Source organism: Ctenocephalides felis, unplaced genomic scaffold (assembly GCF_003426905.1).
Source record: "Ctenocephalides felis isolate EL2017-DRISC unplaced genomic scaffold, ASM342690v1 CF-g0.4_SCAFFOLD_01886, whole genome shotgun sequence".
NCBI classification, from domain to species: Eukaryota; Metazoa; Arthropoda; class Insecta; order Siphonaptera; family Pulicidae; genus Ctenocephalides; species Ctenocephalides felis.
This window is the reverse complement of record NW_020538040.1, coordinates 110,641,976-110,657,046: the sequence shown is the minus strand read 5'-3', so window position 1 is coordinate 110,657,046 and position 15,071 is coordinate 110,641,976. Positions and strand designations below refer to the sequence as shown.

General features: G+C 32.7%; 1 protein-coding gene across 1 annotated transcript; it reads left to right on the top strand.

The window, feature by feature from the left end:
• Positions 1-732: 732 nt before the first annotated feature.
• Positions 733-2,733, top strand: LOC113375699. The gene is made up of 3 exons (XM_026615643.1): positions 733-1,606; positions 1,688-2,194; positions 2,297-2,733. Exons 1-3 carry the CDS (start codon positions 733-735, stop codon positions 2,731-2,733), a joined length of 1,818 nt encoding a protein of 605 aa, XP_026471428.1.
• The last annotated feature ends 12,338 nt before the right edge of the window (positions 2,734-15,071 follow it).

Genomic DNA, 15,071 nt, shown 5'->3' with positions numbered 1-15,071 from the left:
AATTCACCACTCTGTCCATAGTCTGAAATGCCTATAGGACGACGTGCGAACATCGGTCGCCGCACAAGACCCGCAAATCGGCTCGAAGCCAAGTTCTAGCACCGTACGGCACCGAAGCCCTAGCCCCGATCGGAAACCAAGACCAAGCCTCGATAAGAACTCAAGACCTAACTTCGATAGGAACCCAAGACCGATTCTCGATAATAACCCTAAACCCAAGCCTAGACTCAGCTCCGATGGAAACCCGAGCCGTAGTCCCGATGGGATATCAAGCCATAGCTCCGATGGAAACCCGAGCCGCAGTCCCGATTGGAATTCAAGCCATAGCCACGATGAAGACCAAAGCCGTATCCCCGATGGGAAGCCAATCCTTAGCTCCTAGGACCCAAACCCTATCCACGACGCAAACCCAAACCAAAGTCATAAAGAGGATCAGAAACCAAGCCCAGACGCGGAACCAAGGCCAAGCCCAGTCGCGGACCCAAGATCCAGCCCAGTCGCGGACTCAAGCTCCATCCACGTCGCGGGCCAAAGCCCCAGCCCGTGACCCGAAGCTAGCAGCAAGTGTATTTACTAAACTTAACCGAAGGCAGACAAAATATAATAAGACAAAATGCCCGGTTAAGACAACGCATCAGTACACGTAGATCATTGACATCATACAATCGCTTGGCATTCCAGTATGATCCCACTGCAAACTACAGTGACGATAAAAATTTCGATATTGGACCAATGACGACTATATGCCGATATTGCAATGCGTTAAAGTTCAAAAGAGAAACGGCTGGATTGTGCTGCGCAAGTGGAAAAGTAAAACTGGATCCATTATTTGCACCACCAGTGCCACTGAAATCATTGTTTGATGGAAGTGACCCCGATTCCAGCCATTTTCTTCAACACATCCTTCAATACAATAACTGCTTTCGCATGACTTCCTTTGGAGCTAATATCATTCAAGAAGGCGGCTTCATGCCGACTTGCAAGGTAAAAGATACAACGCACATAACCAATTACTCACACCAACACAATGAATTGCACACCACACACTACACCATCACACGATCAGAAGTTACACCGTATTCTTCAACTAATGATTGTTTGCAATTACAGATACAAGGACAAATATACCATTTGCATGGTTCAATGGTGCCAACACCAAATGAACAGCATCAATTTCTGCAAATATATTTAATTTCGTCGATGGTGGATCAGCTGAATGTGCGGTGCAATATGCAGGAAGAGTTAAAGAGACGAGTTATTGAACAGTTGCAATCATTTTTTCACGCTAATAATGCTGTGGTTAACATGTTCAAAACAGCATTGGAACGAATGCCATCAGATACGCACAAATGTATCATAAGAGCGGATTGTACCCCAAAAGGTGAACATGTGCGAAGATTCAATGCACCCACCGTTAATGATGTTGCTGCAATTATTGTTGGCGATCCAACTAAATCGCGAGACATTGTCGTTCAGCGAAGAAGCAATATCATGCATCGCGTAAACGAGACACATCGTTTGTACGACGCGTTACAATATCCAATCATTTATTGGCAAGGGCAAGACGGTTACGACATCACGTTGAAGATGGTTGATCCAATTACAGGTGCAATATTAACACACTAATTATTTTTATTATTGCTATTATTTGTTTCCATTAACAATTCATTTCATTTTGCATTTTCAGGCTTATCAACAAATAAAAATCTAAGCGTTATGAAATACTATGCATATCGTATGATGATTCGTTCACATGAGGAGAATGTCATTCTGAAGTGCCGTCGGCTATTCCAGCAATTCGCTGTCTACATGTATGTCAAAGTCGAGACCGAACGTTTAGCGTTCATTCGATTCAATCAGGCAAAGCTACGATCTGAGGACTATATACACTTGCGAGATGCTATTCATTCAGATGGTGATGTTCAGAATATTGGACGTCTCACGATTCTCCCATCATCTTATACCGGAAGTCCACGCCACATGCACGAATACGCTCAAGACGCTATGACGTACGTGCGACATTATAGAACTCCGGATTTATTTATTACGTTCACTTGCAATCCGAAGTGGACGGAAATTGAACGTGAGTTGGAAATAGGCCAAAAACCGCAAGATCGCCATGACATAATAGCCAGAGTATTTCAGCAAAAACTCAAGGTTATGATGGATGTGCTTACAAAGTATCGAGTTTTTGGTGACACACGTTGTTATATGTACTCAGTGGAATGGCAGAAGCGTGGACTACCGCATGCTCATATCCTAATTTGGTTGCTGAATTAATTACATTCAAATGAAGTGGATGACATCATATCAGCTGAAATTCCTGATCCAGTCACTGATCCCCATCTACACGATATTGTGACGACACAGATGGTGCATGGACCGTGCGGTGCATTAAATCCATTATCGCCTTGCATGGCTAATGGAAAGTGCACAAAACGATATCCGCGACCGTTAGTTGCTGATACATTCACAGGGAACGATGGATATCCAGTTTATCGTCGGCGTTCAAAAGAAGAAAATGGTCGAACTATCAAAGTTAAAGTTCAAAATCAAGAGATTGAGATCGGAAATGAATTTATTGTACCATATTGCCCGCTGCTATCTCGAATTTTCAGAACACATGCAAACGTTGAAAGTTGTCATTCGGCCAAATCAATCAAATATTTGTGCAAGTACGTCACAAAAGGCACCGACATGACTGTGTTGTATTGCGTCGGAAAATGCAAATGACGAAATTAGCAGCTTCCAAATTGGCAGATACGTCAATAGTAATGAAGCACTGTGGCGATTATTGTCATTTCAAATTCATGAAAGATATCCCACAGTTATGCATTTAGCAGTGCATTTGGAAAACGGCCAAAGAGTTTACTTCACTGAGGCTAATGCGGCACAGCGAGCTGAGAGACCACCATCGACAACATTGACTAGCTTCTTTGCTATGTGTGAAGCAGTTCCATTCGCAGCGACGCTGATGTACGTTGATATGCCTAAGTATTACACTTGGAATCAATCAACAAAGAATTTCCAACGCCGCAAACAAGGAACCCCAATTCGAGATTGGCCACATGTGTTTTCCACGGATGCACTTGGTCGCATATATACTGTTCATCCTAGAAGTGATGAATGTTTTTATTTGCGACTTCTGTTGGTAAATGTACGTGGACCAAAATCATTTGTGCATTTGAAAACTGTGAATGGCCACCGATGTCAAACATATCGAAAAGCATGTCAACTATTGGGTTTGCTGGAGAACGATTCTCATTGGGATCTAACACTTGCGGATTCAGTTGTTTCATCAAATGCGTACCAAATACGAACGCTGTTCGCAATTATCATCACCACATGCTTTCCTTCACAACCAATACAATTATGGAACAATTACAAAGACGACATATGTGAAGATATCTTGCATCGCTTGCCCATTTAAACTAACAATCCTGATATCCAAATAACCGATGAAATCTACAATGAAGGATTGATTCTGATTGAGGATCAATGCTTGACTATTGCAAACAAGCTACTAATTGAAGTAGGAATGATTGCGCCAAATCGATCGATGCACGATGCATTCAACCAAGAATTAAATCGAGAGCTGCAATACAATGTTGATACATTGCAAGAATTCGTTCGAATTAATGTGCCGTTGCTGAATGAACAGCAAAAACAAGTATACGAAACATTAATGCAAGCGGTGGCCAATGATACTGGTGGTCTATTCTTCCTGGACGCACCTGGAGGAACAGGGAAAACATTTGTCATTTCATTGATTTTGGCCACTATTCGATCAAGATGTGACATAGCTTTAGCGTTAGCATCATCTGGAATTGCAGCGACTCTTCTAGATGGAGGTCGTACTGCACATTCTGCACTTAAGTTGCCACTCAATTTAAACACAATTGATACTCCAACATGCAATATTTCCCGATCCAGTGCAATGGGAAAATTGTTGACGCAATAAAGCTCATTGTTTGGGATGAGTGCACAATGGCGCACAAGAAATCACTTGAAGCCCTTAACTTTACACTGAAAGATCTTCGGCAAAATAACAACATCTTTGGCGGCTTGATGATATTGTTGGCAGGCGATTTCAGGCAGACGTTGCCAGTAATTCCCCGTGGAACGCCTACAGATGAATTGAATGCTTGCCTGAAAGCATCACCGTTATGGAATAACGTAAAAACATTATCGCTAACCACTAATATGAGAGTTCAACTTCAAAATGATCAAAGTACTGCACAATTTTCTAAACAATTGTTAGCTGTTGGAAATGGGAAAGTCCCAGTTGATGCGACATCTGGATTAATTACTCTAACCAATGACTTTTGCCGATTTGTAGACTCTCAATTAGAACTTATTGAAAATGTTTTCCCAAACATTAGCGAAAATTATCAGAATTATGCTTGGTTAAGTCAACGAGCAATTCTTGCCGCAAAAAATAATGATGTGCACGCATTGAATTTCGCCATTCAGTCAAAAATTGCTGGCGATTTGGTGACATACAAATCCATTGATTCCATAACAAATCCCAATGATGTAGTAAATTATCCAACGGAGTTTTTGAACTCTCTGGAGTTACCAGGATTTCCACCACATAACTTGCAACTCAAAGTTGGCACTGTTATAATGACATTGCGTAATTTGAATCCACCGCAACTTTGCAACGGTACTCGACTTTCAGTAAGAAGACTTATGCCGAATTTGATTGAGGCAACCATTATTATTGGAAAGTACGCAGCTGAAAATGTATATATTCCTCGAATACCAATGATTCCGACTGGTCTTCCGTTTGACTTCAAACGATTACAATTTCCAGTTCGCCTTGCGTTTGCAATGTCAATTAACAAGTCGCAAGGTCAATCGCTTAGTGTTTGCGGTATAAATTTAGAAAATCATTGTTTTTCGCATGGCCAGTTGTACGTTGCCTGTTCACGAGTTGGAAAACCATCCGCTTTGTTTGCGTTAACGTCAGACCAAAAAACAAAAAATGTTGTTTACCAAAAGGCTCTTCAATAAAACATATAATTTGCAGATTCACTTTCTTTTACTTAGAGAACTTCAACTCATTTTTGTAATCAAAATAAATTCATTACTGTTGTGTAATAAAATCAAATTTTTTCTTTTTAAATATAAACCAAACAAAAAATTTCTTCATCTTTCTCACGAAACCATCTGGTGGCGAAACGGAGTTCGTCGGGTTTGCTAGTATATATATATATATATATATATATATATATTGAATGGTAGAGTCTTGGATTTGTGTATATTTTGTAGAGTTTCGAACAAGAATCCAAAAATAATACAAAATAAAAAACAAGAAAAATTTTTAAAAAACAATTTCTTTATTTAATTATTTGTTTATTGTCAACGTTTCGGAACTAGGTACGTTCCATCTTCAGGACATCTGTCAAGAAACATGATCTTGATGAGATTTAAGCAAACAATATGTTTAGGAATAGAAAATAGATTTTTCTTAAATAATAAATTAATTGTAACAAGTAATAATGTACAGAAATATGATAATATGATCAAAAAGAAAATGATAAAAATAAATGAGTGGATTATCAGAACAGGATATTAAAAATGATAGAAATTTTTTGAAAGTTATGGAAAATTTTTTTAAGAAAGGCTTAATGATAAAATTGAATTAATTACCTGTATGTTTGAATATACGTTAGCACTTTTTCACTAAACAAGAATTTTTGACAAAAAATGAATTTGTGAGTTATTTTTCCGCCGAATAGTTAACTTTTGTAAATCAAAATTACTAAAAGTGTTGTCTTTTTTTTAAATTATTATTTGAAAACAAATAATATTGTATTCGATGTTGTACTATTGGCTTTTGGAAACGAACTAAATTGTATTTGCTGTTTCTTATGTAACACGTGTAAACACTTGAAACGAGAACTGTGAGATTGTATGTGTGTGTTTTTTCATTATAGGGTGTAAATCCTTAAATTATTGAACTTAAAAGGAAGTCGATATTAATTGTTTGTCAAAAAGTGTAAAAAATTTAAATATGAGTCATGTAATAGGTTGTGATCTGATCTAATGTTGACACTGTTAGAAACATTTATGAGAATGAGACAACTCTCCGCGAGGTTGCATCTTTAGAAGGTTATTCGCGGAGAGTTGTCTCATTCTCATAAATATTATTTAAATCTTGATGGAGTGCGTAGTAATGAGTTGGAGCGAGGTGTGATACAAAATGTCCTTTTTTCAGGAATTTATATTAAATTTTTTATATAATTTTGATGTTGAAATATGTGATATTCAAGTATTTCCCTGAAAACTGAATATCACATATTTCAACATTGAACATTCATTTTTGATTACTACGCACTCCATCAAGATTTTATTAATATTAATTTTAGTTTAATTACCAATGTTTTATTTAATTATTTTTGTTGTATTACGTGTATAATAATTTTTTTTTATATATTTAGCTAAGTTTCTTAGTAAATTGTAATAACTTTGTACACTATTCTTGTCATTTTAAATTTCCTTATTTAGTTTTCTTTTTTACATTTTTACTTTTACTTTAATTTACCGTTCCTTTTATTTATTTACATCATGAATCAAACGACTTTCAACCGCGCGTTCTTCAAACGAACTGATTATTCTCAGAACAATTACCCCCTAAATAATTTGTTTTACTCGTTTATCAAAAAGCATTACGGTTTTTACATTTTTTCACTATTAAAACACATTACCAAACTGAATACGAAATTAATAACTAACATTAACAAACAGATTTTCTTAATAAGATGCAGAAAAAAAAGTATAATTCCTAAGTTCTATCAATTCAATACAGACAAATTTTCGCACTTACATAGTTCGCTAAAAAACAAATTTTCATCATTAAGCCTCCATATCTTATCCATTGAAATCAAGAATTGTATCTGCAATGTCAATAATTTGAAACTAGCTATTGATAAAACGTACGCTTGGCTCACTCATACTGTTGAAGCGGAGATTCTGCAAAACTTTTCTGAATACGAATCGACGCGTAACAACAAATTTTTCATTAAATTAAAAAATTCTTATAAAATTAAATTCGATAAATTATTGCAGGCTAAACGCAACCGTTCAAAAATAGTTTTAAATAGTACACTAATTAACAAATGGCTAAAAAATCTTTCCAGCGTCACAATTCCAGATAGATTACTTTACATTTTTGCACTAGGTCCCAACTTTGCTATCCCCAATAATTGCCACAATTTAAATTTTATTAAAGTTTTAAGCAGACTAGAAGCTGGCCTTCATAATATCAAAAATCCTGAAGTAAAATCTAACATTCGTTCCTATTTCTGCAAAAATTTTCTCTCCTACATCAAGTCCTTTAACTCCAAAAAAATTGTTGATTACAAAGATATTTTAAGAGACATAAAACTTTGCAAAAACTTTCTCAAAGATAATCCGAATATTTTAGTAACCAGAGCAGATAAAGGAAATGTCACAGTAAGTCTCGACAAAACTACGTACTTAGAAAAAATCACTAGTCTAGTTAATGACACTAACGTTTACAGTCCTAGCAATAGCGATCCTACAGATCGAATCAACCGCACGTTCCACAAATTCATTAATAATTTAGTTTCTACTAAACAAATCCCACAAGACTTGTCCTTGTCGTTAAAAAACCTACATTCTAACAACCCAAAATTATATGGTCTGCCAAAAATCCACAAAACCAATGTACCTTTTAGACCTATAGTTGCCTATATAGACGTAGTTTCTCTTTTCACAAATGTCCCACTAGAACTAATTTTAGAGTCAATCACAGATAGATGGGATGAGATTTCTTGCCACACTACCCTTTCCCTCCATTGGTTTCGAGAGTCCATTAAATTCATAGTCGCGAATACTTCTTTTGAATTCAATTCACAATTTTATACACAAATTTTTGGTACCCCCATGGGATCGCCTATCTCACCTGCTCTTGCTGAACTCTCTTTACAACATCTCTAAAAAACGTTTTTAAACTATCTAATGTTGAATTTTTCCTTTACTACAGATATGTTGATGATATAATTACTTGCATTCCTAAAAATAACTCTGATTCTTTACTAAAAAATTTTAACTCCTTTAATAAACACCTCACCCTTACCTTCGAAAAAGAACACAATAGGTCAATTAGCTTTTTAGATGTAAATATCATAAAAACTCCAGATAATACAATTAGATAGTAAAATTATTACTAACTGGTACCAAAAACCAACGCGGTCTGGCAGATATCTCAATTTCCATTCTTATCATCCCACTAATATGAAAATCGGTACCATTATCAATTTAGTTGATCATGCTATTCTCTTGTCAGATAAAAAATTTTGGCCTTTAAACTTATCTCTAATCCACAGAACCCTATTAAATAATTGCTATCCTCCACACCTTATAAAATCAGTAATTAACAACAGATTTTCCGTCCTTAACACGAAACATAATCTTCCTTCCCTCGAGTCCCAGAAAAAAGAAGAAAATAAGTTTATTGGCCCTATTTGTCTCCCTTACATTAAAAATCTCTTTCCTATTTGGAAAAAACTATTTGAACTCGCGGATTTGCGTTTAGTTTGCAATATTGATCAGACTCTTAACTTTTTATTTTTGAACTTAAAATCACCGACAAGTTTAGATCGTATTTCTAACATCGTGTATAAAATTGACTGTACAAATTGTGAGGCCACTTATATTGGCAAAACTGGTCAACATCTAAAAAAACGTCTTAGACAACACTATAACAACTCCAAAAATCAAAATCAAACAATGATACCTGACCACATACAAAATTTCAATAATATTTTCAATTTTGATGTTGCCACAATTTTATATCACGAGTCGAATACATCGCAGAGACGCTTTTCAGAATCATGTTTCATACATCTTTTCAAAAATAGCATAAACAAAAGATTGGATAATTCTTCACTGTGTGAGAATTACCAAGTAGTTTTAAACAATGTCTCGAAATTCATTCCTTTAAAATAATTACCTATCTTATCGACTTTTTAATTATAATAATTTTTATGTTAATTTTTCTTTTTCTTTTAATTTTATCTCAATTCTACCAACTATGTCCACCCTCACAATTGTCATCTTTTTATATTTTACTTCATGTACCCTCTCGCGTTGTCAAACCTTAAATTCTCTGGTCAGTTTGTGTGATCGGTACCTAGCTTCTAACACGTGGTGTGCACATTTGTGCACATTTAGGCTTCACTCTTGCATCGGAATACAGAATAGCGGGATGTATTTTACAAATTCATATAATAACTCATTCAAAAAATTTATTATTGTTAAATTTAAAGTGACAAGAATTGGTTTCATTGTGCATTGTGAACAATTATAATTAGGAAATAATTAGGATTATTACAATTACATGTAAGTTCATACCATATCATTTCTTATATATTAGTTTTAATTAATAATTTTTATCTGTGCCTTCAAAATAGAGTCCACTGAAGATGACACAAAACTATGTGTCGAAACGTATGGAAAAAATAAAAATGTTTTAAAGTCATACAAATTTTCTAATTGATGTATTGCCTTCAAAACTGAATATCATATTATGTATATATATATATATATATATATATATATATATATATATATCTTATATATAAAATTCTTCTGTAACAATGTAAGTTTCATTAATCCTCTTAAACTATAATTCGGAATTTCATGAATCTTCCTGAAGTTTGTTCGGGAAATTTTCTAAAATGTTTTGATTCATAGAAATATAGTTAGATTGTAGAAATAAATGGAAAAATATACAAAAAACCGCTTATCATTGTTTGACCTTTAAAATATTTAAGGCATGGTTTGACATTAAAAACAAATGACAACTGTCATTTGCCAAACATTTCTATTCACTTATAGGCTAAGGCAATATTAAAATATAATAAATTCATGATTAAAAATAAAGAAAATGTAATGTCTACCTCATTATTGCCAAAAAGAAGCTGAGATGTGATGAAAATTAAAATAATATAAGATTTAGTATAAGATACAGTCAACATCTGACAGATGATGCAGTCTGCGCATGCGTCTCGCGCATAAAACTTAGCCTACAATTCACTTTGACTGATTATTATTTTTTAACTTTTAAATGCAGTCGTGTTTTGCCTTACTTTACTAAATCAAGATACAAAAATAATTTATTTATTCAAACAATTATTTAGAAGTTTCATTGTGTCTAAAATTCATATGTTTGGCATTGGATACGAAATATTTACTCAAGACAATGGAGCATTTTGGGTCTGAATATTTTTATTGTGCTTCAATTTGCAAGAAATTTTGGAATTAGGTTCATCTTACTCTCAAGTTTAAAAATAAAAATAATTTAGAATCATTTGCCACTTCCCGGGGGATGACATCTCTTTTCAGTGGTTCAATTGTATCTCTTTCAAACTAACGTCGGATAACGATAAAAGAACTAATTAGAATAGAAAAATGTTTAATAATGTTTTTCAAAAAAGAAATTACTTTTCAAGTTACTGGCTACTGAAAATTTGTAGTTTTTTGCGTTTTTCATCGTTTTTTGCAATTATTTCTAAAAATATACATTTAAACGAAAATCATGTAATGAACAAAATTATTTCAATCAAAATCCTAATAAATCGGTGTTCTATAAATTGTTCTAGGAACAATATTAGGCTAGATATGAAAATGGGGTTTTATATTACTCAAAATAAGTTTTAAAATTAGTACTTCTGCGTGTAAGATGAGTAAGCTATCATGCAGATAAAAGACGCATACAATATTTTTTTCGTTTAAAGAAAATAGTTTTTGAGTGCCATTTCCACCAAAATTAAAAATAATCGTATTCCCTCTGGAATCAACTTGGTTTAATAGATTTTGACGGGTTCTAGAAAATACCAGTGCAAAGGATTTCCAAAAAGCTCATGATTTCATGAAAAAAATCTATTTTAAAAAAATAAAAGATACGTATAAAGGTATATAAATGAAAATTCAAGGTTTTTTACTGACCAATTAATTGATACTTAATTTACTGACAAATATTGATAGTGTACAACCAGAGTGTCTTTTGAGTCCTTCAATCCTTTGCCATTTCAAAATAGGAGAAGTTACGGTAAAATTTATGATAGAGAAAGTTGTAGCTCATTTAATTACCTTTAAAGTAGTGTATTGCAAATATTGATAAAATCAGAATTAAAAGAGTTATAGTTCAATTAATCCGATGGGTGGTGACGGAGTGCAAATTGTTTTTACTTCTGAACTTAAGATTAAGATTAGCCTATTTCCGACACACGTTTTTTCCTCTCCATTTACTGCAATTTTGTTGATCGTAGGTTGAATAGAGCACATGTGAACAGGATTTGACAAATTAATTCACTTCAAATATAAACTTAAGTAATAATGTATATAAATTTATTAGTGAGAAAAATGTAATTTAGATATAAAAATTACTAAAAGCCAGTTGAAATATGGTACAAATATATAAAAATTATAGGCAACATTATTGAAGCCATTATTTTGGGTAGAAAAAACCAATGTGATATTGTCCTTTACCGGGAATGCTATTTATTAATTCTTTCTGGATTTGTTATACCCTTTAAAAGACTTCAATTTTCAACACGTGTAAATTATGCTATAAATCACAAAGGCAGGCGATGATTTTTTGTGTGATACATTTGGAAAGTCAATTTTTAGTCGTGAATAAACAAAAAATCATTCATTTTTACATCCACACCTACAAGTATGACTAAAAAATTGTATAACCCTTGATATTAAAATAAATTGAGCTATTGAAAATAAATTTGTGGTTTAAATTGCAGTGTTTAATTTTTATTATATAATTTTATTGAACATATTTCAATATTTGTTAAAGGGATAATTAAAGTGTTAACAGTAGGAATTGAGAATCATCATTTTATTTTAAGCAGCTCTACAGTCACTCATTTATTGATGTAAATAGTAATTCGAAAAACAATAATTATTAATTTTAACTGAACGGTAAATATTAGTACAGGATATTGAAAAAATGCAGAATTGAGTACAGGACAACGTCTGTCGGGTCATCTAGTATATATATATATATATACATATATATATATATATATATATATATATATATATATATATATTGAAATATGTGAGTTTGGTGTTGATATATATTTTGATCAGTTATTTATAATCGGGCAGTAACACCAAGTAAAAAAAAACAAAGTAGCTTTGAAATACTTTATTTATCCATACGTTTCGGTCTTCATCAAGACCGTCATTCAGTGGAAAACTAAAAGAATTTATATGATGTAGGAGGAAAATAATATAGTTATAACTTATATATAAGTACTTACAGAAATTAATTATACAAAAATACACTACACTATTACACTGTGATAAACCAGGCTATTATATTATTATATATAACAATAATTGGAACATTTAAACTAATTCATTTTTTTTGACAATTTTTTTTGGCTTACATTCTAGTGTGTACAATTTGACTAACGTTTAAAAACTGAATGAATTGTGTTTACAATTTTTTTGCGAAAGTGTAAAAAAAGACCGGCAAACATATGTTTTTTGTAAAATAATAAAATAATAAAAATACACGCTTCATTCAGGTATGATGGTGTTTTTGAAATGGTCTAGGGTTATTTTATAGTCATTGCAAAGCGAATTGTTGTCAGTTCTTAGATTTATGGCTGTATCCTTGTGTAAAGATATTAAGCATCCTTCGCTAAATCGTCTTTTAAATAAATTATTTTCGAAATGTAGGATCGTGGGATTGGAAAAATCAATGTTATGTTTGAGTTGATTAATATGATCAGTTAATTGTGTTTTATATTGATTTTTATTTTTAGAATTGTTTTTGTGTTGAGATGTTCTTTTGTGCAGGTTCTGACTAGTTTCACCTATGTAGACGCAATTACAATCTAAACAATTAAGCTTATAAACTAGATTACTTAGAATTCCTGGGTTAAATTTTGATTTTAATTTTATAAAAAGAGTTGAAAAGGTGTTTTCGGAAGTACAAACTACTCTAATATTATTTTTATTGAAAAGTTTTCTCCACGGGTATTGTAATTCTTTAATGAAAGGTAAACTTATGGTTCCGACGTAGTTTTCAAGGTTTGGGTTATCAATTAAATTATTGTGACGGTTTTGGAGATATAAGATTCTATTTTTTGTTATGGATTGGATGAGGTGTTGCGGGTAGGAGTTTTTGGTTAGGATTTGTGAAATGAGAGAGAGATTTTTTCTTAAAAATTTACTGTGTGATAATAATAATGCGTGGTCAATTAAGTTTATGATTGTGCCTATTTTGATAGAGAGGGGGTGGTAAAAGTGGAAATGAAGATAACGGCCTGAGTATGTTGGTTTGTGATACCAATCAGTTATTATATTATTATTTTCGCGAAAGAGTTGTACATCTAAGAAACTGATAGATTTATTATTTTTTAGTTCATAAGTAAATTGTAGGTGTTGGTTGTGGTCATTAAAAGAATTTACCAGAGTTGTTGTGTCACTGTTTGGGATGCATATTATGATGTCATCAACATATCGGTAGTAAAAAATTTGTTTGTTGTAGGAATTTAAAACTGTGGATTCTATGTGTTGAATGACGGTCTCGATGAAGACCGAAACGTATGGATAAATAAAGTATTTTAAAACTACTTTGGTTTTTTTTACTTGGTGTTACTGCCCGATTATAAATAACTGATCAAAATATATATATATATATATATATATATATATATATATAATATGATATTCAGTTTTCAGGGCAATACATCAACTAAAAAATTTGTATGACTTTAAAACATTTTTATTTTTTCCATACGTTTCGACACATAGTTTTGTGTCATCTTCAGTGGACTATGTAATTGTAATAATCCTAATTATTTTCTAGTTATAATTGTTCACAATGCACAATGAAACCAATTCTTGTCACTTTAAATGTAACCATAATAATTTTTTGAATGAGTTATTTTATTAATTTGTAAAATACATCCCGCTATACTGTATTCCGATGCAAGAGTGAAGCCAAATGTGCACAAATGTGACATTGCCCTGAAAACTGAATATCACATATTTCAACATCAAAATTATATAAAAAATTTAATATATATATATATATTAATTTAGATCGATGTGACTTTCTATCAAAAGAGTGAATTGCACAAATTGCTTTACTCAAACTTAAAAATAGTTTTTAGCCCTAGAAGCCCCAAATAAAAAAACAAAAATTATATGTGGAATTGATAAATTATTGACCTTAAATGGATGTCGATATTGTAAAGTACATGAACAGAAAAGTAAATTTTTTGAGTAGATAGACGTGTAAATCTGAAAAGGAAGAATGTTTTTTTTTTCAATTATCTGTCAAAAAGTGTAAAAATTTTTAATAAGTATTATGTAAGGTTGTGATCTGATCTAATGTTAACACTATTGGAAGCGTTCATAAGTATAAGACAACTTTCCGCAAATAACCTCTTAAAGATGCAATTTTCATGATATAAAATTTTAGGTGCAAAGTTAAACAAATGGAAAGGGTATGGGCGCATTGCCATACAGAATCGGCCCCACCCTGGTATTTAAATAATTTATACGCCATTTTATAGGTCTATTTGATAAAAACCGATATACCAATTTTCAACTTTGTACCTCATCTTATGACCGAGATATCATTGAAAATATGCCAAAGTGGCCCCTTCTTTCAAACTCACTTTTTGGCGTAACCATGAATGATATCGAAAAAAATTTTACGTGATTCTACTTACATTGACTCAGACCACATTATGTAGAACAATCGATTCCAAAAAATCGTTTACTATTAGCTGAAAAAGACAAAATAATTTTTCAATTGATTATTTCGGGTAGTGCATTTATTTGGACCACTTTCTAATTAGCGTTATTCGAAAGCCTATTGTTTTTTCTTTGAGTACTGCAAATATTGTTCAAATCAATTTAGTGGAACACATTGGAAAATTGAAAAGAACAGAGCAAGTACACCCGCGGGTAACGCTAATAGTACCCTGCAATTGCATAGAGTTCGTTCGGACGCAAAACAGTGCGCGATGCGCCGAAACGATTCTTAAGAAATTCTGAAT